General features: G+C 45.6%; 1 protein-coding gene across 3 annotated transcripts; it reads right to left on the minus strand.

Annotated features, from left to right (window-relative positions):
- Window positions 1-3,130: 3,130 nt before the first annotated feature.
- On the minus strand, window positions 3,131-26,500 carry LOC130530340 (RNA-binding protein FXR1-like). Of its 3 annotated transcripts, none has more exons than XM_057041409.1 (9): window positions 7,028-7,619; window positions 5,941-5,993; window positions 5,757-5,850; window positions 5,599-5,670; window positions 5,298-5,438; window positions 4,981-5,167; window positions 4,839-4,898; window positions 4,707-4,748; window positions 3,131-3,281 (listed from the first exon to the last, which is right to left on the minus strand). In XM_057041409.1, exons 1-9 carry the CDS (start codon window positions 7,031-7,033, stop codon window positions 3,250-3,252), a joined length of 687 nt encoding a protein of 228 aa, XP_056897389.1. In that variant the 5' UTR covers window positions 7,034-7,619; the 3' UTR covers window positions 3,131-3,249. The 3 variants fall into 3 exon arrangements, with proteins under 3 accessions (XP_056897389.1, XP_056897388.1, XP_056897387.1); XM_057041408.1 differs by lacking the exon at window positions 3,131-3,281 and adding an exon at window positions 26,165-26,500 and having other exon boundaries at window positions 4,393-4,748; window positions 7,028-7,112; XM_057041407.1 differs by lacking the exon at window positions 3,131-3,281 and having other exon boundaries at window positions 4,393-4,748; window positions 7,028-7,613.

Consider the following 26,500-nt stretch of genomic DNA (forward strand, 5'->3'; position numbering starts at 1 on the left):
CCGACCCTGGTAATTGGCGACTCTATTTTGCGCTACTTGAAGACGACTCCAGCGACCATAGTCAAGTGCTGCTGCTGGCTTCGTCAGTCGGAGGTCACCAAAATTAACATAGAGTCAGTGTGCAACTACGCAAAAACGATGTCGGACTCCGTAGCATTCTCTGGTCCCCTCCCCAATCTGGCCAGCGATGAGATGTTTAGCCGCATGTCGTCGCTTCGTCGCTGGCTGTCACGTTGGTGCCCCGATAACCTGGTGGCCTTTATAGACAATTGGAGCACTTTTTGGGGGAAACCTGGTCTGATTAGGAGAGACGGTGTCCATCCCACACGGGATGGTGCTTCTCTCATTTCTAGTAATTTGGCTAATTTTATTAGACCCAAAGTGACCTGACAATCCAGGGTCCAGACCAGGATGCAGAGTTGTAGTCTTACACACATCTCTGCTGCTTCCTTAGAACCCTCATCTGCCAACAATAACATATTTAAAACTATAGAGGTAGTCTCTGTTCCACGGTTAAAAGTTCACCAAGCACAGAGCAGGGGAGCGGTCAATCACCAAAATCTTATTAAAATTAATACTGAAGCACAAGTTGGAGAAACTAATATCACAATTAAGTGTGGACTGTTAAATATTAGATCTCTTTTGTCCCTGTTAGTGCACGACCTGATAGCGGATCATCACATTGATTTATTTTGTCTTACTGAGACCTGGCTTCAGGAGGAGGAGTATGTGAGCTTAAATGAATCTACTCCTCCTACCCATCTTAATTATCATATTCCACGTGTTACTGGTCGAGGAGGGGGAGTGGCAGCAATCTATTACTCCAAGTTATTAATTAATCCCAGGCCAAAACATGGCTTCAGTTCATTTGAAAGCCTGACTCTTGGCATCACCCATCTGAACTGGAAGGCAGAAAAGCCACTTCTGTTTGTAGTTGTATATCGGCCCCCTGCTGGGCCACATTCAGAGTTCCTGTCTGAGTTCTCTGATTTCTTATCTGACTTGGTCCTTAGAACGGACAAAGTCATTATCATTGGAGACTTTAATATCCATATAGACATTATAAATGACAGTTTTAGAAATGGCTTCATTTCATTACTTGAGTCAGTTGGTTTCCTCCAGCAGATAAACCAACCAACTCATAGCTTTAACCACACCCTAGATCTAGTCCTGAGTTATGGTGTTGAGGTAGAACATGTGTCAGTGTTCCCTCAGAACCCAGTCCTGTCAGACCATTCTTTGATCACTTTTACATTTATGATTAAGGATTCTTCTATGCTCAGAACAAAGTCTTACTATAGCAGATGTCTTTCAGATAATGCTGTAGCTAAGTTTAAGGAAGTGATCCCTGTGCTGATCCCAGGACCACCGTGTGTTTCCCCAGGGATCAATCATTATAATCTTAGCCCCGCTGAGGTTGACTCTATTGCTGAAGGTGCAGCAACCTCACTGAGAATCACGGTTGATTCTGTTGCCCCCCTGAAAAAGAAAATAGTAAATCAGAGGAGGTGTGCCCCCTGGTATAATTCACATATCAGGACCCTCAAGCAGAAAGTGCGAAGACTGGAAAGGAAGTGGCATTCTTGTAAAATAGACAGCTATCATGTAGCCTGGAAAGACTGTCTATTAGTTTACAAAAAGGCCCTTCACAAGGCTAGAACAGCTTATTTTTCTTCTTTAATTGAGGAAAATAAGAGCAACCCCAGGTTTCTTTTCAGCACTGTGGCCAAATTAACCAAGAGTCACAGTGTTTTAGATCCACGTATCCCTTCTTTCCTGAGTGGTGACGACTTCATGAGCTTCTTCACTGATAAACCTATCTGATATAGCTTCTAGCTATCAGCGAGAAAGCTAACCAGGCCATCCCAACAACTGGACCATCACCAGATGTGCCGACTGTGGGAACATACGGGGTCTCCAACGAGCCCTTAAACTCCTTCAGCCCTATATATTTTTCTGAGGCGTCATCGCTAATTCAGAAATCCAAGACCACCACGTGTCTTTTAGATCCCATCCCAACACACCTGTTGAAGGATGTTTTACCATTGATAGGCAGTTCTATCCTGGAACAGATCAATGGTTCTTTAGTGTCAGGTTATGTACCCCGGTCCTACAAGGTGGCAGTGATTAAGCCGTTGCTTAAAAAACCATCACTGGATCCTGATGTCTTAGCAAATTATAGGCCAATATCCAACCTTCCTTTTATCTCTAAAGTTCTAGAGAAGGTGGTGGTGACTCAGTTACTGGAGTACCTGCAGAGGAACAGCCTGTTTGAGATGTTTCAGTCAGGCTTTAGAGCTCACCACAGCACAGAAACAGCACTTCTTAAAGTCACTAATGATCTTCTCATAGCTTTCGATCATGGACTGGTCTCTATGCTGGTTCTGCTGGACCTCAGTGCTGCTTTTGATACAGTTGATCACAGCATCCTGTTACATAGACTGGAACATGTGATTGGGATTAAAGGGACAGCACTAGACTGGTTTAGCTCATACTTATCTGATAGATACCAGTTTGCTCATGTCCATGGTGTTCCCTCTTCATACAGTAGGGTTAGCCATGGAGTTCCTCAAGGTTCTGTACTTGGACCAATCCTCTTCACATTGTACATGCTTCCCTTAGGGAACATTATTCGGCAGCATGGGATACATTTTCATTGTTATGCTGATGACACTCAGCTCTATTTATCCATGAAACCCGAGGAGACAGAGAAGTTAGTGAAGCTCCAGACCTGTCTTAAAGACATAAAGTCCTGGATGTCTTCAAATTTCCTCCTCCTTAACCCAGGAAAAACTGAGGTCATGGTGTTTGGTCCTGAACCTCTCTGGGATAGATTAGATCACATGATCACTCTAGATGGTATCTCATTAACATCTAGTCTCTCTGTGAGGAATCTAGGAGTAACTTTTGATCAAAACCTCTCCTTCAACTCACACATTAAATTAGTCTCGAGAAGTGCCTTTTTTCACTTGAGGAACATCACAAAGATCAGGAAGCTGCTGACGCGGCATGATGCTGAAAAGTTAGTCCATGCATTTGTTACTTCCAGGCTGCACTATTGTAATTCTTTATTATCAGGGTGTCCAAACAACTCTTTAAGAAGCCTCCAGTTGATTCAAAATGCTGCAGCCAGAGTTCTGACAGGTATTGACAAAAGAGATCACATAACTCCTGTACTGGCGTCGCTTCATTGGCTGCCCGTTAAATTTAGAATAATTTTTAAAACCCTTATTTTGACCTACAAGGTCCTCAGAGGCCTAGCTCCATCCTACCTGGAGGAGCTAGTGATACCTTATCAGCCCAATAGACCGCTCCGCTCTCAGAATGCTGATCTACTTGTGGTTCCCAGAGTTTCTAGGAGTAGAATGGGGGGCCGAGCATTTAGCTACCAGGCCCCCCTGCTATGGAACCAGCTCCCTGTCCAGGTACGGGAGGCTGACTCCATCGCTACTTTTAAGATCAGACTTAAAACCTACCTCTTTGAAAAAGCTTATTATCACTAATTCTGTAGTTGCAGTTACTATCATAGACAGACAAATTAGTTTAACATCTTAGTTATGCTGCTATAGGCCTCCAGAAACCCAACCCAACCCGTCAAGTCCTCTCCTCTAGCCAGCCCTACATGAGCCTGGTCCGTTTTTCCTTGCCACTGTTGCTTGTTTGGGGTTAGGCCCTGGGATTGTGTAAAGCGCCTAGAAACAATTTTGATTGTAACAGACGCTATATAAATAAAGATTGATTGATTGATTGATTAGCGTAATTCTAAAATAACATTGAGAATCCCATTAACCTGCTAACCAGTTAGCACAGCTTGCATTCTTCAGTTAGCACACTAAACGCAGTTCCAAAAATCCACCATAGGTGAGTTATCAATTTTTAAAAAAGCAAGCAATACTTACAGACATGTGTTTTTTTAGGGATCCAACAGAACAAAGGTGAACGATGAAGAGAAAACACAGCTTGCCACAGGTCTTTCTTCGCGCTTTTCTTCCTTTGCTACAGGAAAACTACGGTAAGTCTACTTGGCCAAAAGAGAGGTGCCGTCAACCTAATGCAACTCTTAAAGGAGCGGCACTACGGAGTAACAAAACTATTCAAGAAACCAAACGAAATCGAATTAGGGTCTCAAATACACTCTTGGGCAGGCCTATTCAATTCATTTGGACTTGGGGCCGCTTCATGAATCTGAGGCAAATTAAAGACGCCACTCCGTAGCCAAAGGAAGTACGTACTGCAGCCAGTATCCACAAATCTGCTCCGATCCTTGTATAAAAAGAATTGACCTACTTTATACGACATTACCTTTCAAATCTCTGCCGATATTTTCACTGTTAATAGTTAGCTGCGCTTTATCTTTCATATAATAAGAATAAAATGTTCGGGATCTGAGGATTGGGGTTAAATGAATTAAGGTTGGGCTTTTATTGCATTTGAATTTCCCCATGTGACTCAAATCATCACTAAACACAGGAGCAATTTTAGATTTTAGTCACGAATACAACAAATATTCAGGAATTTCAGGAAAAGAAAATGGATCATTTAAAATGAAGCAATTCAAAAAAGAAAAACTGATTAGGCCATTGCCACCCATCGGCTGCCAAACAATCGGAACAAGCAGAGTCCCTGTGGGGTCATCCTTATTTCTTCGTCGTCGTACTCGTCATCCATGGTGTATTCACGCAGTCGACGCTGGCAGTTGCGACGACGACGACCGGCGGGTTTTTTGACCTTTGGAGGCTTGGGCTCCACTAGAACACAATTATAAAAGTCTGTTAGTGTTTAGAAGTTTCTCCCTTCCTGGGACTCGCATTCATTTCACAACAAAGCCAGATACTTACATTTCAGAGTCCAGACCGGCTGGTCTTCGTCGGTTTGCCACAATTCTTCAGTGTGTTCCCCTGTTCAGAAACACCATCCTCATGATCATCACCATCTAATCTATTGCTTTCACATGTGAATTATGGGTTAATTTCTTCTCACCAGAGTCTGGTGGCTGGCCGCTGTGGGCCTCACTGCTCAGACACTTCTGAACTCGCAAGCTGCCGTTTCCTGTTGTGTGGGCCCTTTGCTCGCTAGAACCAGCATATTCAGTTGGCTGACCGCCGTCGTCGGCTTCGGTCTGACAGCCCTGATCCTTGGTCTCTGCTTGTGCGTGGCGCTGCTCCTCCTACATGGCCAGGCAGAGGAAGACATGGATCACATGTGTTTGACAGCTGTCAAAGCCAGCCTTTTCACATCTGCTTGTGCACTTCTTCGTGTCACCTACAGTATGTGGAGCGTACGCTCTGAGCGCTCACCTGCAGTCTGACTCTTGGCTCTTCTAACCAGAAGATCTGCATGAGCATTTCTACGGTGCAGAAATTGTCCGTATTCTTATTCCTGATGGACCCTGATTTGACAAACTCCTGGAATCCATCCAGGTATTCAATCAGATACCACTGGGAAAAGTGTAAGAAAGGAAGCTTTTTTATTACCATCCCTCTGAAAATGAATAATTAGTAGTGAAGCTGAATTCTTTTTTGTGCTTTTTAAAATAAAAAAAAATCCACTCCAGCTTCTGAGTAAGGGCTTCTGATTCTGCAGCAACATCTGAATTACCTCTCCTATAATCATTTTGATCTGTGCCAGCCACCAGCCAAATGGTTCCTGGTCACCAAGCCTGGAGAAAACCTGTGATACAATGGACATAAAAACTGGTAAACTACAACTACCAGACCTGAGTTAATTGAATCATCACTTATACTGGTAGTTCTCACCTCCACCTCATCTCCAACAGCCACGTTACAGGAGAAATTTGGAGGAGGCAGCCGCCGCACAGAGTCACAACACACCACAACTTCCTCCTGTGGACTATAGATAATATATGTTAATAATCAAAACAAATAATACGTCAATACACTCCAGAAGTTTGAGATGTTTAAAAAAAAGCATTACACTTACCTGTTTTCATAAACTACTGTCAGAAGCTTTCCAGCAATGGACTTGATTTGGGCCTAAAGAGAAAGAACCAGTCACAGTATTGACAACATTCAAACACATGGGGGTTAAATAAGTTTACAATTCTTAACAACTGAGTATTGAACTAACAAATGTGTGAAATCCTAGCTGTGAGCTAGTGAATATTAAGTATACAGGTGCTTTTGCTGAGATCATCTCTAAATTGAGCAGCGCCTCACCTCGTAGAAGGCGCCGTTCATCCCTTCGACTTCAACGTTGACTTGAACCATGTTGGAGCTTGTTTCTTTTGTTTGTCTCTTAGTTGGTTTTGTTTAACTAAAAATCTGGAGCTTTGCTACTTTATCTAGGCTGAGGCTCTGACCCTCATTAAATAAATTGCCTTTGATTTACTTTGATCTTTGATCTTTGCCAAAGCCATAGAGACTCTGCCCTTTGATAATGCTGCTATGTTCGGGCCATCATACCCGTGTAGACCTGTATTAAGCTCAGCGTTGGCGGCGCCACGGGCAGAAAATGGACACCTTTTTAGGCTCCGTGCGAAGAACTGGCGGCTGGTGTTGGTGCAGTACCATAACCTGACCGAAAAGTGGCGCTGATGAAATTTACCACAATGCTTCTGTTTCAAACAAAACTGTCTGTGTCTTTTAATATGTTCCTCTGCAAACTGAACTTAACACACAAACATGTCATAAACCTGCTGGGAAATGTACTTATTCCATATCAATACTCACTACAAACACAACTCATCCTCATAATAATAATAATCTCTGCATTCAGAAATAATAAAAACCTCAAAGATTACCTGGTCAGATCAAAGGTCATTTCACAGATTGATTGGAAACACGGCCCACAGAACCATTATTTTAAACAACAAGAATGGGTATTTGATTCCCAAAAGCAAAAAGTATTCAGAACTGCAACACAAGGAAACTTTTTTTTTTCCCCAAAAAAAACCTGTGTATAGTTAATGTGTTGCATACAATTTGTTAAAAGATATGTGGGAGAAACAAGACTGACAATACATGTACGGTTTACTTGCCATAATATCATGAAATGAGAAAACACTGACCGGCATGTTGTCCAGCACGTCATCTCCCCTGGCTGGGATGCATTGCAAGCCTTGGTCTTAGAGTACAGTCCACACTGGTCCACGGCTTAGAGAAGGAGAGTGGAGAGAGGCTGCATTTATAAATTAGGTACTACACATCCAAATGGCCTTACTAACCTTTTAAAAAAAAAAAAAACAACAACCCTCATTCCTACTTTTTTCTCTCCCCCACTCTCTCTGTTTTCATTTTAACTTTTATCCATGATTTAACTTTTATCCTAACCCAATTTTAGCCCTAGTCCTAACCTAACCTTAATCTAACCCTAACCCTCTCTACCTGGGATCTCCTTGGATGGCTTCGCTCCAGGGGGCACTGGTAGGATGAAGCTGAGGCCTAGCTCCATCCTACCTGGAGGACCTAGTGACACCTTACCAGCCCAATAGACCGCTCCGCTCTCAGAATGCTGGTCTACTTGTGGTTCCCAGAGTCTCTAGAGGTAGAATGGGGGGCCGAGCATTTAGCTACCAGGGCCCCCTGCTGTGGAACCAGCTCCCTGTCCAGGTACGGGAGGCTGACTCCATCGCTACTTTTAAGATCAAACTTAAAACCTACCTCTTTGAAAAAACTTATTGTTACTAATTCTGTAGTTCCAGTTACTATCATAGACAGACAAATTATCATACTTAGGGGGTCGTCTAATCGTTAGGTCACATCTTAGTTATGTTGTTATAGGCCAAGGCTGCCGGGATCCGGAAACATGATCGCCTGACAGGCCTCTGTCACCCCACTGGGTGATGGTTTCCTCTCCTCTCCTCTCCTCATCAAGCAGACTAGTTATACTGATTCTTGTGTAGTTTTTCTGCTTCTCCGCCCCCCTCCCCTCTCTATTTATTTACAGGTATTGCCGCCTTCGGAGCTGCATAATGACCTCCGGCCCCGCTGAAGTGATTGTATATCATCTTTTTGCGTGTGTTTCTGTGCTCTGTGCCTCTCCTCTCCCCCCCCCCCTCCTTCTCCTTTTCCTCCCCCTCTCCTCTCCCTTCCTCTCCTCTTTCCCCTCCTCCTCCTCCTCCTTCTCCTCTCCTCTCCTCTACCTCCCCTTCACTCTACTTCTCCTCTCCTCTCCTCTACCCCTCTCCTCTCCTCTACCCCTCTCCTCTCCTCTCCTACCTATTCTATCCTCTACCTGTCCTCCCCCTTCTCCTCTCTCTTTACCCAGCCGGCCATCAGCAGGAGGGTCCCCCTACATGAGCCTGGTCCTGCTCGAGGTTTCTTCCTGTTAAAGGGGAGTTTTTCCTTGCCACTGTTGCTTGTCTGGGGTTAGGCCCTGGGATTCTGGAAAGCGCCTTGAAACAATTTTGATTGTATAAGACGCTATATAAATAAAGATTGATTTGATTCCCTGTAAGCTGACTCATCGTTATCCTTGATGAGGCCAACCACTGTGGTGTCATCTGCGAACTTGATGATGGTGTTGGAACCATGTAGAGCTCTGCAGTCGTGGGTGAAAAGGGAGTAGAGGAATGGGCTCATCACACAGCCCTGTGGTACTCCAGTGTTTACAGTGAGGGTAGGGGAGCAGTGATGGTCTAACCGCACATGTTGTGGTATATTGGTCAGAAAGTCCAATAACCAGTTGCAGATGGAGGTGCTGATGCCCAGATCCCTTAGTTTGGTTATTAGCTTGGAGGGGATAACAGTGTTAAATACTGAACTGAAGTCTATGAACAGCATTGGGGCGTATGTGTCATTATTGTCCAGGTGTGAGAGGACAGAGTGCAGTGCTGTGGAGACTGCATCTTCTGTGCTCCTGTTCTTATGATAGGCGTACTGATGGGGGTCCAGGGTTGGGGGGAGACAGGATTTGAGTTGTGCCAAGACCAGCTGCTCTAAGCACTTTGTTATGATAGGAGTGAGTGCTACTGGACGATAGTCATTGAGACAAGCTGGGGTGGAATGTTTTGGTACTGGCACGAGGGAGGTGGATTTGAAGCAGTTCGGCACAACTGCATAAGCCAGGGATAGATTGAATAAGTCTGTCAGGACCCCTGCTACACAAGTTCTGAGCATGCGTCTAGGGATGCCATCGGGGCCCGCAGCTTTGCGTGGATTGATCCTGCTCAGTTCCGCTCTGACATCAGTGGTAGATAAAGTTAAGGGTTGGTGGCCAGCAGTCAGCTCTACCTTGCTCGCTTGTTCAGGGTTGTCCTTCTCAAACCGAGCATAGAAGTTGTTTAGCTCATAGAGGAAGGAAATGTCAGTTGAGGGGGGAGAGGGATTGATGGGCTTGTAGTTGCCGATGACCTGAATGCCCTGCCACATAGATCGGGGGTTGGAGTTGGAGAAGTGCCCTTCTATCTTCAGCTTGTAGCCGTGTTTGGCTTTCTTAATACCCCGCTTCAGGTTAGCTCTAGGTTTGTGCATCCTCTGATCGGAAGGCGATGTTACGGGCCTTCAGCAGGAGACGGATATCCCTATTCATCCAGGACTTCTGATTAGGGTACATGGTGATCTGTTTCTGGGTGGTGACACTGTCTATGGAGGTGGAGATGTAGTCCAGTACAGATGAGGCATAGCATTCAATGTCTATGTGAGAGTCACAGGTTGCCTTAGTGGCAAATGTATTCCAGTCTGTGTTTGAACCGGTCCTACAGCCCAGAGTCTATCCCCTCAGGCCACACCTTTATTGTCCTCACTGTGGGTTCCACCCGTTGAATGAGTGGTGAATACTTTGGGGAGAGAAAGAGAGAGAGGTAGTCTGACTGTCCAATGTGGGGGAGGGGTGTAGCTTTGTAAGCTCCAGCTATGTTGGAATAAACATGGTCCAGTGTTCTGCTCCTCTAGTGTGGCAAGAGACATGCTGATAAAATCTGGGGAGGACTGTCTTCAAATTTGCATGGTTGAAGTCCCCCGCAACAATAAAAGCAGCCTCAGGGTGAAAAAAGGCACTTCTAGAGACTGTTTTAATGTGTGAGTTGAAGGAGAGGTTTTGGTCAAAAGTTTCCTCACAGAGAGACTAGATGTTAAGATGAGATATCATCTAGAGTGATCATGTGATCTAATCTATCCCTGAGAGGTTCAGGACCAAACACCATTACCTCAGTTTTTCCTGAGTTAAGGAGGAGGAAATTTGAAGACACCCAGGACTTTATGTCTTTAAGACAGGTCTGAAGCTTCACTCACTTCTTTGTCTCCTCTGGTTTCATGGATAGATAAAGTTGAGTGTCATCAGCATAACAATGAATATTTATCCCATGCTGCCGAATAACGTTCCCCAAGGGAAGCATGTACAAGGTGAAAAGGATTGGTCCAAGTACAGAACCTTGAGGAACTCCATGGCTAACCCTACTGTTTGAAGAGGGAACGCCATGGACATGAGCAAACTGGTATCTTTCAGATAAATATGATCTAAACCAGTCTAGTGTTGTCCCTTTAATCCCAATCACATGTTCCAGTCTATGTAACAGGATGCTGTGATCAACTGTATCAAAAGCAGCGCTGAGGTCCAGCAGAACCAGCATAGAGACCAGTCCATGATCTGAAGCTATAAGAAGATCATTAGTAACTTTAAGAAGTGCTGTTTCTGTGCTGTGATGAGCTCTAAAGCCTGACTGAAACATCTCAAACAGGCTGTTTCTCTGCAGGTGCTGCAGTAACTGAGTCACCACCACCTTCTCAAGAATTTTAGAGATAAAAGGAAGGTTGGATATCGGCCAATAATTTGCTAAGACATCAGGATCCAGTGATGGTTTTTTAAGAAACGGCTTAATTACTGCCACCTTGTAGGACCGGGGTACATAACCTGTCACTAAAGAACAACTGATCTGGTCCAGGACAGAACTGCCTATCAATGGTAAAACATCCTTCAACAGGTGTGTTGGGATGGGATCTAAAAGACACGTGGTGGTCTTGGATTTCTGAATTAGCAAAGACGCCTCAGAAAAATATATAGGGCTGAAGGAGCTTAAGGGCTCATTGGAGAACCTGTATGTTCCCACAGTCAGCACATCTGGTGATGGTCCAGTTGTTGGGATGGCCTGGTTAGTTTTTTTCTCTGATAGCTAGAACTTTATCAGTGAAGAAGCTCATGAAGTCTTCACCACTAAAGGAAGAAGGGATACGTGGATCGAAAACACTGTGACTCTTGGTTAATTTGGCCACAGTGCTGAAAAGAAACCTGGGGTTGTTCTTATTTTCCTCAATTAAAGAAGAAAAATAAGCTGTTCTAGCCTTGCGGAGGGCCTTTATTTAACCTAATAGACAGTCTTTCCAGGCTACATGATAGCTGTCTATTTTACAAGAATGCCACTTCCTTTCCAGTCTTCGCACTTTCTGCTTGAGGGTCCTAATATGTGAATTATACCAGGGGGCACACCTGCTCTGATTTACTATTTTCTTTTTCAGGGGGGCAACAGAATCAACCGTGATTCTCAGTGAGGTTGCTGCACCTTCAGCAATAGAGTCAACCTCAGCGGGGCTAAGATTATAATGATTGATCCCTGGGAAACACAAGGTGGTCCTGGGATTAGCACAGGGGTCGCTTCCTTAAACTTAGCTACAGCATTATCTGAAATACATCTGCTATAGTAAGACTTTGTTCTGAGCATAGAAGAATCCTTAATCATAAATGTAAAAGGGATCAAAGAATGATCTGACAGGAGTGGGTTCTGAGGGAACACTGACACATGTTCTACCTCAACACCATAAGTCAGAACTAGATCTAGGGTGTGGTTGAAGCTATGAGTTAGTTGGTTTATCTGCTGGAGGAAACCAACTGACTCAAGTAATGAAATGAAGCCATTTCTAAAGCTGTCATTTACAGCGTCTACATGGATATTAAAGTCTCCCATGATAATGACTTTGTCTGTTCTAAGGACCAAGTCAGATAAGAAATCCGAGAACTCAGATAGGAACTTTGAATGTGGCCCAGCAGGGGGGTGATATACAACTACAAACAAAAGTAGCTTTTCTGCCTTCCAGTTCAGATGGGTGATGCCAAGAGTCAGGCTTTCAAATGAACTGGAGCCATGTTTTGGTCTAGGATTAATTAATAACTTGGAGTGATAGATTGCTGCCACTCCCCCTCCTCGACCAGTAACACGAGGAATATGATAATTCAGATGGGTAGGAGGAGTAGATTAATTTAAGCTAACATACTCCTCCTCCTGAAGCGAGGTCTCAGTAAGACAAAATAAATCAATGTGATGATCCGATATCAGGTGGTGCACTAACAGGGATTTACACAAAATAGATCTAATATTTAACAGTCCACACTTAATTGTGATATTAGTTTCTCCAACTTGTGCTTTAGTATTAATTTTAATAAGATTATGGTAATTGACCGCTCCCCTGCTCTGTGCTTGGTGAACTTTTAACCATGGAACAGAGACTACCTGTATAGTGTTAAATATTTTATTGTTGGTGGATAAGGGTTCTATGGAAGCAGCAGAGAGGTGTCTAAGACTACAACTCTGCACCCTGGTCTGGACCCTGGATTGTCAGGTCACTTTGGGTCTAATAAATTTAGCCAAATTACTAAAAATGAAAGAGGCACCATCCCGTGTGGGATGGACACCGTCTCTCCTAATCAGACCAGGTTTTCCCCAAAAAGTGCTCCAGTGACCTCCGACTGACGAAAGCCGGTTGGCATTTGCTCCAACGTGAATAATAACTTTACCAAATTTATGTTTACATCTCGCCAGCAGCTTTAAATTGGCTTCTATGGGTTATATTTTCAAGCTCGGTCCCCAGCGAGTTCAGAACTGAAGAAGCCTTCTGGATAGAATGCAAAACATCTTCAAAGAGAAGAAATACAGTCCAGTTGACCAAGAAAACTACCTTGGATAGGCACCAGGGTTATACTGAAAACTCAGAATTTAGATGTGGACACACCTCCAGGACTGTGCTATGATCCAGTTGGACTACCAGATACGGACTGACAGACGGGGGACCAACCAGCCGCACATTGTGGTGGTGGACAAAAGGGCTGTTCTGATAGATGTGGCATTCCTGGATGATGGGTGAATCAACGGGAGAGAGGAGCACCTGACATTCTAAGGAATTTTTGAAAGATTACATTGCTTTAATAAGTTGCTTGCTAATAAGTTGCTTTTTGTTGCGTTTGCAAAGTAAAGGCAATACAACTTAAATTACTGTTGACACACAATCGTGTGTGCCTTTTATTAAATCGACAACAGGTAGAAAAAGAAACCAGTAAGAGCGGGAAAACCACACCTCTCTGCCATTAAACTCCCACGGTCCGTTAAAGGAACCGTGCCAAATTACCCGACTTAGTTGTTGGCAAATAGTGCGAGCAAGTGAGGAACTCATACATGGCAAAATGCTCAATAGGACTATGGCAATGGAACAGATATGACCAATTATGGTGAATTATGATATTTGAGTACATGAACAGCTGTAGAGAACCACGAGATACAAGTGACCGCTACACATGCCCCCCCAGAATTCACCATCACAAAGCAAGAACAGTCAACGATTCGGGGCTCGAACGGGTCGGCCAGATCGTGTGCGTCGAAGTGGTATTGGTGGTGCTAGAGGAGCAGGGGAAACAGGATGCGCAGGGGGTCAGTGGCACTGACAGAGTTTTGAGGGACCTGTGTTCCTCTCAGAGGACTGGGCCGGGCGGGGGGGCGTCCTCGCCACGGGGGCACGGCCGTGGCAACTGGCTGACCAAGGTCCAAGTGAGCTGCCTTGAGGCGGTCTATCGTAACGCGTTCAGGTCGGCCCCCACGTCTAGCAGAAAATGCTTGTCCCCGCTCTCCAAAACACAAAAAGGCCCATCATAAGGTGGCTGCAGCGGGCCTCGATGAGCACCATGGCGGATAAAAACATAGTCTGCCCTCTCCAAGGATGGTGGGACATAGGATGGTGGCAAACCATGCTGGGAAACAGGGATGGGTGCAAAAACCTTGGCAGCATCGAGGAGTGTTGCTCGCTGTGCGCTCACAGACCAAGGCGCTGTAGTGTTGGGGACAAACTCAACTGGCACCCGCAGTGGCTCTCCATACACCATCTCCGCCGAGGAACACTGCAGGTCATCTTTGGGGGCGGTGCGCAGCCCCAACAAGACTCAAGGAAGTCTGTCCACCCAGCTAATGTCCTTCAGAGACGTGGCAGACTGCAGGGGCACCGCCTCCGGCCAGCGGGTGGTCCTGTCCACCATTGTGAGGAGGTAAGTGCAGCCGTGTGAAGGGGGAAAGGGCCCAACCAGGTCCACATGGACATGGTCGAGGCGTCGCTCTGGCACCGGAAATGGGGCCAGCGGGGCCCTAGCATGGCACTGTACCTTTGAGCTCTGGCACGCAACGCACATGGCAGCCCAATCCCTGACGTCCTTTCTGAGCCCATGCCAAACAATTAGCAGCTACAAGACGTTGAGAAGCCTTCCTCCCCGGATGGGAGAGGTTGTGGACTGAATCAAACACGCGCCGCCTCCAAACCGCGGGCACAACAGGGCGTAGCTGACCGGTACTGACATCACAGAGAAGCGTGACACCAGTGCTCCCAAAAGGAACCTCGCGCAGCTGCAGCCCTGTGGCTGCAGACTTTAGAGCCTGGACGTCACTGTCTGTGGTTTGGTCCACTGCCATCTGTCCATAGTCAAGTCCCATGTGGACGGCGCCCGTGACAGCCGGGAGAGGCAGTCCGCAACGACATTGGTCTTACCAGCCAGGTGTTTAATGTCCTTGGTGAACTCGGAGATGTAGGAAAGGTGCCTCTGCTGCCGAGCTGACCATGGTTCTGCCGTCTTTGCCATCGCGAAGGTGAGGGGCTTGTGATACACAAAGGCAGTGAAAGACCTTCCCTCAAGCAGAGGACGGAAATGGCGAATGGCCAGGTAGAGGCCAAGGAGCTCACGGTCAAACATGCTGTACTTCTGCTCATTGGGTCGTAGCTGGTCAGGGGTTGCCAAGCACCTTCTACCCATTGTTCATGCACCGCACCCACTGCGTAATCCGAGGCATCCGTGGTGATTGAGATTGGCGCGTCAGGCAATGGGTGCGCCAACAGTGTAGAATTGGCCAGAGCAGCCTTAACATTCTCAAATGCGCGCTGTTGCACGTCGGACCAGTCAACCATGTGCTTGGGAACTGCCCCTTTCAAACAGTCATACAGTGGCCGCATGAGGTCCGCTGCCCGGGGGAGGAAACGGTGGTAAAAATTCACCATACCCAGGAACTCTTGGAGCGCCTTGACCATGACTGGGCGGGGAAAGCTCGCGATGGCCTCCACCTTTTCTGGCAGGGGAACTGCTCCGTACCGTGTCACGTGATGGCCAAGGAAGTCGATGGTCCAAACTGGCACTTCACTGGGTTTATGATGAGCCCATGCTGGCTGAGGCGCTGGAAAAGAGCCCAGAGGTGTGCCTCTTGCTCAGCCTGAGACGTGCTTGCGACGAGGATGTCATCCAAGTACACAAATAGGAATGGCAGGTCGCGTAGGACGGAGTCCATCAGGCGCTGAAAAGTCTGTGCTGCGCTTTTAAGACCAAAAGGCATCCGTAAAAACTTAAAACAGGCCGAACGGGGTGATTACTGCTGTCTTGGGGACATCGGCAGGGTGGACCGGTACCTGGTGATAGCCGCGGACAAGGTCTACCTTCGAAAAGACCGTTTTCCCAGCCAGATGCGCGGAAAAATCTTGTGTGTGGGGGACAGGGTAACGGTCCGGGGTGGTGGCATCGTTGAGCCTGCGGTAATCGCCACATGGCCGCCAACCCACCCAGCTTCTCCACCATGTGCAGAGGTGACCCCAAGGGCTCTTGGAGCAGCGAATGATGCCCAGGCGTTCCATTGTCTCGAACTCCGCTCGAGCAATGGAGAGCTTGGCCGGGTCCAGACGCCTGGCCCGAGCGTGCACAGGGGCGCCCGTGGTGGCGAGGTGGTGTTCCACACCATGCTTGGCCGTGGCAGATGAAAACGTGGGCTGAGTCAGAGCAGGAAACTCGGTGAGGAGGCGAAGGAAAATGTCTCAGGAAAGCCTGACTGAGTCTGTAACACCAAGAGTGCATTCATACGAACAGAAAGTGACTGCATCCACAAGGCGCCTATTTTTGACATCAACCAGAAGTCCCAAAGCGAAGAGGAAGTCTGCACCAATCAGTGGCACAGTCACCTTGGCAGTCACAAAGTTCCATTCAAAACGTTGTCCACCAAAACACAACTCCACATACCTCACCCCATACGTGCGGATGGGGCTGCCGTTCGCTGCTTCCATAGGGGGCCCATGGGATTCAGACAGCATGTCCAACCTCGACGCTGGCAGGACACTCCTCTGAGCACCTGTGTCACAGAGGAACCGTCGTCCGGAGATAGAGTCCTGGATGAACAGCAGCCTGCCAGTTTGGCCGACGCTCATGGCTACTGCTGAGCGCCGGCCCCGGCGTTTCCCTGCGGAGGTGGGCCGGTGAAACTGCATGGAGGGCGGCACCGCCTGGCTTTGACTCCAAACCGTGCATGGAAAAAGCACAGCCCAGAAACCTGTTGATGCCTAGGAGCCGCTGCGGCAGCTGTGAAAGCGGGAGCGTCAACCACAGGACCGTCTGCGCCAGCCGGGAGGAACGCAGCCACATAGGTCGGTTGGGAGGCGAGGAAGAATTTATCTGCCTCAGCAGCAAGCGCACGGCAGTCCGAGATTGTTGTGTTGGCCAAAGCAGCCCGCACTTGGGGAGGCAACAGTCGCAGGAAAAGCTGGATGAAGAGAAAATCGGGCTTGTGTTCGCCCAAAAGATCTAACATTTTGTCCATTAGTTCGGAAGGCTTGGAATCGCCCAGCCCCTGCAAAGAGAAAAGGTGGCTAGCCCTCTCCGCGTCGGAAAGTTCGAACGTTTTTAAGAGGTGAGCCTTCAAAATGCCATACTTGTTCTCCAGCGGTGGCTGTTTAAGAATGCTTACCACTCTGGAGGCCAAAGCATCCCAAGTGCAGAAACCACATAATAATATTTGGTCTCATCTGCGGTGATTTCTCGCAGCGCGAACTGTGCCTCCGCTTGAGCAAACCAGAAATGCTCAATAGGACTATGGCAATGGAACAGATATGAACAATTATGGTGAATTATGATATTTGAGTACATGAACAGCTGTAGAGAACCACGAGATACAAGTGAGCGCTACATTTTATCCTTTGTTGTTTTGAAATAAAAAATGAAATAATTTATAATTATTTCACATGAGGTTATGTTTAATATTTAACACCACAGTAAAACAACTGTTTGATGCTACAAACCTCAAAGATGGAAGCTTCTGTAATTACATACATCAATGCCATGACGGTGACCACTAAGCAACTTTCAAATTAAATTTTAAATCCAGTGTTTAAGAAAAGAGAAGTTGTGAACTGACAACTCTGCTGGCCCAATATTTGGCGGAAATGCCTTTTATTTCTGTTGCTACGAAAGGTTAGGTCGAATAACTACCATTTTACTGTTTGAATCCTTTGATGTCCTAAAAACATAAGTAATTTAAGTGGTACAACAGCAACTTTGATCAGTGCTTTGAATATTTAATATATGTTATTTTAAAATGTTTTATTTGTGCAGAGAATATTTTTGTAAAGTTGCGTATAGTTTATTGGAATTACTGCAGTAACATGACAGAATTTGAAAGGTTTTACAAGGACATATCCAGAAAAAAGAGCCTTGGTATTGGATCACTAACTAAACACCCAAACACTAGAAAGCTGGCTCCTGGTTTCAATCAGTCAGAAGAGAATACTGATTTGGACTCAACAAATCTACGACATAAATGTAAACTGGAGCAAAGTGAAACCCAATGTAAGTTAAGGAAGAAGGAAACCGCCAAGCGTTCTCATAAGGACAATGAGATGTTGGCACAATTCAAGACAAAAGTAGCACTCGAAAATGCAAAGATCCAAATAAAAAAGCAGAGTGAAAAAAATCTTCAAATCCAAACTCAGCTGAGGCATTTAAAAGAAAAGGTCAAATCTTTTCAAAATGACATCCATAGAGAAAAGGCCGCACACCAAAAGACAAGAGAAGCGCTGGAAAGTGCCAAATACCAAAATAGAGCACAGGATGAAAAAAATATTCAAATCCAGAATCAATTGAGGCATTTAAGAGAAAGGATAAAGCAGGTCCAAAAGGACTTCCATGTGGAAAAGTTGGCACACCAGAAGACGAAAGAAGCGCTGCTAATTGCTAAAAGTCAAGGGAGGACAATGGCAACCAAACTGAATTGTAATCAACCTAAAAATAAAAAACCGCCAGAAAGGGAACATGTAATGGAAATTCCCCCGGTGGACTCCTCGAAGGAGCTGAAAACTGCCATTGAAGAGCTTAAAGTCCAGCTACAACAAACCAAAACAGAGAACATACGTCTCAAGGAGGATTATGAGGAGGAAAGGGCAGCACACCAAGTTACAAGAGAACAGCTGGTATGGGCAAACAACCAAATTAAAGGGCTGAGCGAAACTTGTGAGGAAGTGAGGAATCAACTGCAGAACACTGAGAAAAAAATCAAGGAGGATCTTCTCACTTGTATGTCTGTCATCAGTGAGCCCAACCTACTGCGAGAGGCCGTCATTGTGCTCAAAAACCACTACTTATACCAGAATGAGCACATCAACATGAACATTTTGGAGAAAAAGTATAAACTTGAGATTAATGATCTCAGGACAAAGCTTGAAAACTGCACGGCTCTTCTGGATGCCAGCATTATAATAAAATCCAGGTTGGAGGAGAAGCTCTCCAATATGGGCAGCATGTACGCCATGAGAGAGCAGAAATATGTAAAATTAATAAATGTGCACATTGTCCTGGCACACCACTTAAAGACAAAACTGAGAAATCATATTTCAAAATGTAAAAGGCCAATACAGCATAAGATCTGCTCTTGGATTAATGAGAACATCTTTCGAAATCCGACACACACGACGTGCGATGATAAGGAGCCTCCAAATTTGTATCCACACGACTGGCGGTTGCCAGGAATCCCTGATGAAGATTTGTGGTGAAAGAGGAAATTCATCTTCACCATTAAGGAACATCTGTACCAGGGTTAGACTGAAAACTCAGAGTTTAGATGTGGACACACATCCAGGACTGTGATACTATCATGTGACACCCGCTCAAACTAATCTTGTGATAAACATAAAAACCCAATTCCAAAATCACAGTACAACAGGAGAGGCGAAAATGTTACCACCCAGGACACCAAAACCACGGGTACTGAGCAGCTGAAAGAAAGACAACCCTAACCTTAAAAACACATTAATACAGAAACAGAAAACAAAACCTTATACCAATTAACATAACCAAACTAACCTAAACATACTAATGAATTAAAATACCGACCTAAACCATTCTCATAAAACCCCTCATCAGGTCACACACTCCTGCACCATGAATTCATGCATCAAACACCCAATTCCCGACCATGGGCCTGAATTCCCTCGGTCCGCGAACTCAACACAACCAGACACCCACGATCGCTGTCCAAGGGGTGCAGCAGCTGCAACATTCAAGGAGCAAGGAGCCCAACAAACGCAGCAGGTCAATGTCCAGCAGGAACGGCAGCCACCAAGATGGCGAACCCCCGGCCACTGGATGAATCCAGCTTTCACCTCTGCGCCCGGGCCTGGAAGCCAGCAAGCCGGCACCAAATACCTCTGTGGCAGCCCACGTGCGTCAGTCCCACAGCCAAAGAGCCACACCACCAAAGGCAGCACTCAGCGGGCAGCCACCCAATCAGGAGCAGCGAGCATCAAAGAAGCAGCCACCCTCCTGCGCTCACCTCTCGATGGACTCCGCCAGATGTCCGGACCAAACCCTTGGGAAAGAAGCGAGTACCCAAAGGCGATCACACCAGCGGTCAAACAATGTCTTTCCTGCTGTGACACAAATCATGAATGGTTTAACGACCCGCAGGACATTGTCAGCCAGGGACCAGAACGCGATGCGGCACCCAGAAGGCCGACAGAAAGAACCACCCAGGAAAGGAGAGTCACAGCGAGAGCAAGGAAGGTCTCAGGGCGAGCAACTGACACGCGAGTGGTGTGCAGGCAGGGCCTCATAACCTCCCCCAAAGACTATTAGACTAGATTGCCAACTAGAGGCACGTGGCTGGCCAAGCTGGGGGCAGGTACTGCTACACATTCTTTCATTTTGAACGACAGGACATATGTCTGAGCAGAAACATCCCCCATAACATCCCATTAGAGCTCAGCTTTTAATACCATTGTTCCCAACTGTCGTCAAAATAATCCTCAGAAGTGTACTCAGACAGGCACACGAACGAAGTTCACCACAAATTGACACCCGACGTCTAAGAACTTTTCACCTGGCCAGGAGTCGCGCACTGATCAGACACAAACTCTGCCGCACTACCCTGGAGACTTACTTCCCTCTCCCCAGCGCTGTCTCTTTTAATAAAACAGGCAGGATTACATGGCAGGAGGCGTATTTTAGTTACACAGAACGCATGAGCTACATTTTCTCACAGCAGGATGGGAAAGTTTATGCTCGTCGATTCACATTACTCATATTTTGACTATATTGGAGCGGTTCTCAGCCTCAGAACAGGTGCGCAGGCCTGAGAACCCTAACCTAAGCAGCTCTCACACATTATTGTTTTGTCCTCCTTCTTACTAACACGCTCACATACAGATCCGTTCCCACACTCCACTTTCCCACATCTTAATCCTTCTTATATTACCTAAGAAACTACTCTACTTTTGTTTTAAAATAGCAATAACATAAAATGCAATTCGCAATATTTCCCAACGTTCCCCTGTTGATCTCTAAATAGAGATCACATCCATTCTTCTCGTTGTTCAGCCTCTTCTCCTCCTTCCTTAGAGGCCGACAAGAGAGGCATCATCATCTTGGGATCAGCAGATCCCTTTCCACAGTAGCAGTAATAAAATGTACACACAAAGCTCGGATATATGGGATACAACAGCAGCCACACGTAACAAGAATGGCTGTAAAATCGGCTAAAGAAGTAAGTATAGAAAAAAAATCAACCCTTTCCATTTGCCCAACATCTGGGATATCCAAGAGCCAGGTCTAGAGTTCATGAGAGAGGGACCTCAGTCCCTCTAGAGCTTTAGTTACGTAGCCGTCCAGAGCCGTATTGTTGGGAATAAAGGTGCAACACATTTGCCCAAACATGTAACACACTCCCCCCTTCTCAGCCAGCAGCATATCTAAGGCCATTCTATTTTGCATCGCGACCAGAGAGGTTGCTCACAGTTGCTCAGCAAGTGCCCTCACCGCATCTCTGGTCAGGTTTTCCAATCTTTGAGCATTATAATGCACATAATTTATCCGGTCCACATTCGTATTACTCTAATTGGGAAGAGTGCTGCAAAGATTGGAAGATTCTCAAACCCAGCCACCACTTGATTAGCCAATTTATACTCCTCTGGAACTCCCCTAGGGACTCCTATTGCATCTATATACGTGGGAGACCCTGCAGACAGATTGAACGCAGATGAGCTCCTTTTTTGTAGGACGTGGCGTCGGCGTCGGGCTGTTAGGCCTGCTGATGTTGTCTATTCAAACTCATCCTGTTACCAATCAGTGTCAACGGTGGTTTTGTTGCTAATTGGTGGGTAAATCGTAGCCAATTGTGTACAGTTTATGGGAGTGTTTTCTCTGGTTAGCGCCATCATGCACTGAGATCCCCAATCATCATCAAAATGCAGAGGAGCCGGCTCGGTGAACAAATGTGATCGCCCTGTGGCGCATGCGATGCATTCTCCGCTAATTTTATCCTTTGCCTTGCTCGCCAACCAATCTAGCCAAATATTGGCAGTCCCCGTTCGTGTGCTCATTTGTATTATGTCTATTCGTTCTAGAGCCCAATAGTTCAACGTTCTTACCCGCTGGGAGGAGTCACGCTCTCTCGGGTTCTCATCCCTTGGGGGGGCCGTCACCTCTCCTACCCGGTAGGGTGGTGGTGACGTCAACTGTATTTTCTGTATTCAACCCCATAAGGTCATGCCTAGTTATGTCAACTCCTAACACAAGATATACTGGGGAACCTGCACCCCTCCAGACTGGAGACTGATCCCAGTGTAATGATAGCGTAAGTGGGTTGCTTGTCAGGGAGAAATCTCGTTAGGGGTTTAGCTCTCTCCATAAGTGCGCTTTCCTACGAGCTGCTCTAACATAGGGGCCGCTCCCTGCATATTGTAAGGGGGCTGGCTGCTCCACCATTCCTGTATGTACTCGGACATACTCCAATCAGAACACCACTTACCGTTGGTGTAACCATGGTGCGAGCATGAGAATTGAATAGGACCCGGTTCATAACATAAGTAGACATCATACCCTCTCCACATGGTAGGAGTCTCAAGACAGTCGATAACGTCGAAATGGGGCACAGTCAGAGGAGATTGGATCCCAGTGGATCCAGCCACTCAACAACCATGGCAGCCTGGCAGCCAAGAACTAAATGACAGACTGTACGAGCGCATGCGAACTACTTTTAACAGACGAGCTGACTACAGCACCATTACGGCCACGAGACAAAAGACTGACGAAAGTTTTGAAGACTATAGTATGAGAATGAAAGATGTGTTCCGGAAAAATAGTGGAATTCCGTATGCGGAAGAACCAGAAGGTCCCTACCAACAGCAGTTAAAGCAAGCTATACATGGGGGATCAAAATCAGAGATAAAAACCTGGGTAGAGAGACAATTAGTTGATTTCGGAACTTGTAACCTAAACCGCTATGAACAACATGCTATGCATGCTGAAAGACAATGCCAAAAGAGTAAGAATCAATTAACAGGCATGTTTTTCAATGCCAAACCTGTCCCAAGACGAGGCCGTGGACGTGGGCGAGGGCGAGGCGGAAGGGGAGGAGGAGGCAATTCCCGTGAAAATGATCACTGTCATTATTGTAAAAATTATGGACACTGGGAACGTGATTGCAGAAAGAAACAACGTGCCCGGAGATACAATAGAGGAGAGCAGCAAGGTTCTAATCCACCCCAGCAATGACTAGAACTGGAAAAAGATGTCACAAAAATTAAAACAAATCAGGGCACAAAATTTGACCAATTTGAAAAAGAAGACTTAGAAGATGTTTTAGACTTAGAAACCATCTCCATGTTTGCTGAAGGCAAACCAGAAATACAACTGACCGTGTTAGGCAATTCTTTAACATTCTTAGTAGATACGGGTGCAGGTAAATCAGTAATTAGAGATCCAATAGCCCTAAAGCCAACTTCTACACAGATTTTTGTGAGATCAGCAAATGGTCTTGTAACTAAAGAAAGAATGTCAGTTCCTGTAGATGTTTGTGACCCTGTAAGTGGAATCACACTTAAAGCCCCTTTCGTGATCTCCACCGCATGTCCCGTAAATCTATTAGGAAGAGACCTTATCTCTCAGCTTCAGTTGATGATTCGTACCACAACCGAAGGAGTGTGGTCTGTATATAGAATGGTTGATTTGTGGGTAAGAGAAGGGGAGAAGTGCAGTAAATTTTGGTCACTCGACATTCCTGAAAAGCAGCCCCCTCCATTCTCTGACCCAATCACTATGATATATGGTAAAGCTCTGTCATAATTACAACCTGAAGCCCACCTCCACAATCAAGCTGACCTGCATGTAACCATGCACATGGAGCGTATAGGTGAAATCTGTAAATCAGACTCACAAGACACACCAAGCTATGCAGAGAAGTTTGCTAAACTCAAAGATCCACAAATGATTGTAATTATGCATCTATGTGTGGTCAGACAGCTGTCTGCACGGCAGAAAGCCTTTCCACCAAAGCAGCAGCGCTATTCAAAGTGTCAGGTTCTGTACCACATGTTTCTATTGCTAAACCGCTTAAGAAAAGATTTGGGATGTGACGCAAAATAGCTGTATGTAAATGCACTGCACATACTAACAACACAGACGCAGTCTCACAAGGCAATGCCTTTGCTGACAAAGCCGCAAAGGCTGCAGCAAATAACAACACACTTCTTGATAATGAGGATTCATTTACCTTAGAACCTGCAGATAATGATATTCTAAAAGAAATGCAACAAAGTGCTCCAGAAAAGGAAAAGGCCACGTGGAAGAAGCGAGGAGCCAAACTGGATGACAAAGGACTGTTAACCATAGGAAATAAACCAATCCTTCCCCGGAATATGCATAAATGGGCAGCATTAGTGAGCCATGGGCCATGCCATGTCTCAACAGGAGGGATGGTACAGATGGTTAATGAACACTATAGGATTTCATACATACTCAAAAAAATTTTGTTCACGATGTGCTATTTGTGTAAAACACAGCCCACAGGGAGCCCTTAAGGCCCCTGCAGGCACTACACCATTACCGAATCACCCATTTCACACAGTTTTTCTAGATTTTATTCAGCTAACACCATGTGAAGGTAAACAATATTGTCTAGTAGTGTTAGATGGATTTACTAGGTGGGTAGAAATTTTCCCCACGGCAAAAGCAGATGCACTCACAGTGGCAAAAGTCCTATGTAGAGAGATCATTCCCAGGTTTGGCATCCCGAAGGTCATATGGAGCGACAATGGAAGCCATTTCGTAAATGAGATAGTGAAAACTGTAGGAGTAACTTTGGACATTGATTTGAAGAATCACTGCGCATACCACCCTCAGAGTGCAGGGTTGGTTGAAAGAGTCAACGGTACTATCAAGAACAGACTAAAGAAGTGTATGGACGAGACAGGAAAGAACTGGATGTTTTGTCTCGACCTGGTGAAATTATGGATGCACATAACACCACACAAGAAAACAGGCATCACACCCTTTGAAGCATTATATGGGCAGCCTTATTGCCTGCCATACTTTGCAACAACAAATGAGTTTGAACATGTTGAGGAAACAATAGCAGATTATCTGAAAAAGGTGTTACTTAACCGATGTGTGAATGCTGTAAATGTTCTGCCTAGTCCTGTTTCTCCCACAGATTCCACCCCCCAGGAACCCATTCAACCAGGCGACTGCGTGTGGGTGAAGAAGTTTGTGCGAAAGAGGTGGAACACGACTAGATGGGAAGGTCCTCATCAAGTACAGCTGACCACAAAGACTGCAGTTCGAGTGGACGGGAAACTGTCGTGGATACACCTTTCCCATTGTAAGAAACAGAAAATTCTTCCAGGTGAAGACGAGGGAGCAGTGGCGGACTCTCCGTAAATGGCTGACGGCCTGTATAGGTGAGAAGGAGAGCTAAAAGGAAATGAAGTTGTTCTTCCTAATTGTGGTGAGTGCTGTGACGGCGGGACTCGTGAGTTTCGGCCTGTGGAACTTCCGACAGGAGGGAGGTAATCAGTGACAGAATAATGGTGCGCTAAACGCACCGTAGTTAGCCACTTAGGACATTCATGGTTAGAACAAAATCCAGAGTCCTCACACACTTACAGTTTGAATACTTGGTGGCGCTATGCTAATTTCACAGCTCGGACACAGAATCATTCTCGTTGTTATGTTTGTTCTATGCTACCAGTTTACGTGCATACACCGCGAGTTTGTCCATATTGGGCTAAGCCGTGGCACGAACTTCACACTGAAGTTGTTGGATGGAACGTGGTTCGCTCGCAGCAACTGCACCCAAGAGCCACTACGGACAATGGCAGGGAAAGCCAATGTAGCACTTTTTAGTCAGCTACAGTTACCCTGGACCAGATAGGTTCGACTACTGGAGCAGTGAATGAATTAAATGTAATAATAATAACCACAGACCAGAAAAAGGGTTTAAATTGCCGGCATATTATTTGAATGACACAGACAGAAAAAACATCAAATATACAGTCGACATACAATTGACAGGCTTTGGATATTGCTTTAAAAAAAAAAAGAAAAATAGAAATATTCTTCCCTTTTTGTTCAAGTTTGTAGTTTTCAATCCCTTTTGTTTTGTTTTTTTAAGTTTCAACCATTTCTCACACTTTGTTGTTTATACCAACAAACCAGTTACACTTGGAACAATACCCTTAAAGTACTCACAAGGATGAATAACCAAAAATACCATAGTAAAATTTAAACTCAAAATAATTCAGCAAAAGACTGAACAATTTGTTTTCCAAAAATAAAATAATTTTTTTTTATTTAAACGAAATGATCCTTTTATTGTCCTGAACCTTTAATTTAGAGTCTATGGGAGTCTTTTGCACTTTTGCAGAGAGATGTGGGCAAATTCTACCAGTTCTGATGAAAACGTGCAATTTCCAGCAGGGGGGCTTTGCTTCTGTGTGATGCACGGTTTCTGGGTCATCGTGGTCTTAATGGGTGGCTCGCCATCTTGTATTACGCACGTGGAATCCAACTCTCTGACTGTTTCTGGTCCACTCTTAAAAAGGCTATCCACAGGCTAATGCTCCCCCTCAGCATCAAGTCTCGTTTTGTATCAAAAATAACTTCACCAAATCACGGACAAGTTGGAAAAAACAAAGATACCTCCTCGGAGCACGAAAACAACTCCAGTTCAACTCCTTTTTTCACTCTCTTTTCTCCTCTCTTTTTTTTTCTATCCCAATCA

The sequence above is a fragment of the Takifugu flavidus genome, chromosome 8, assembly GCF_003711565.1.
Source record: "Takifugu flavidus isolate HTHZ2018 chromosome 8, ASM371156v2, whole genome shotgun sequence".
Taxonomy (NCBI): domain Eukaryota; kingdom Metazoa; phylum Chordata; class Actinopteri; order Tetraodontiformes; family Tetraodontidae; genus Takifugu; species Takifugu flavidus.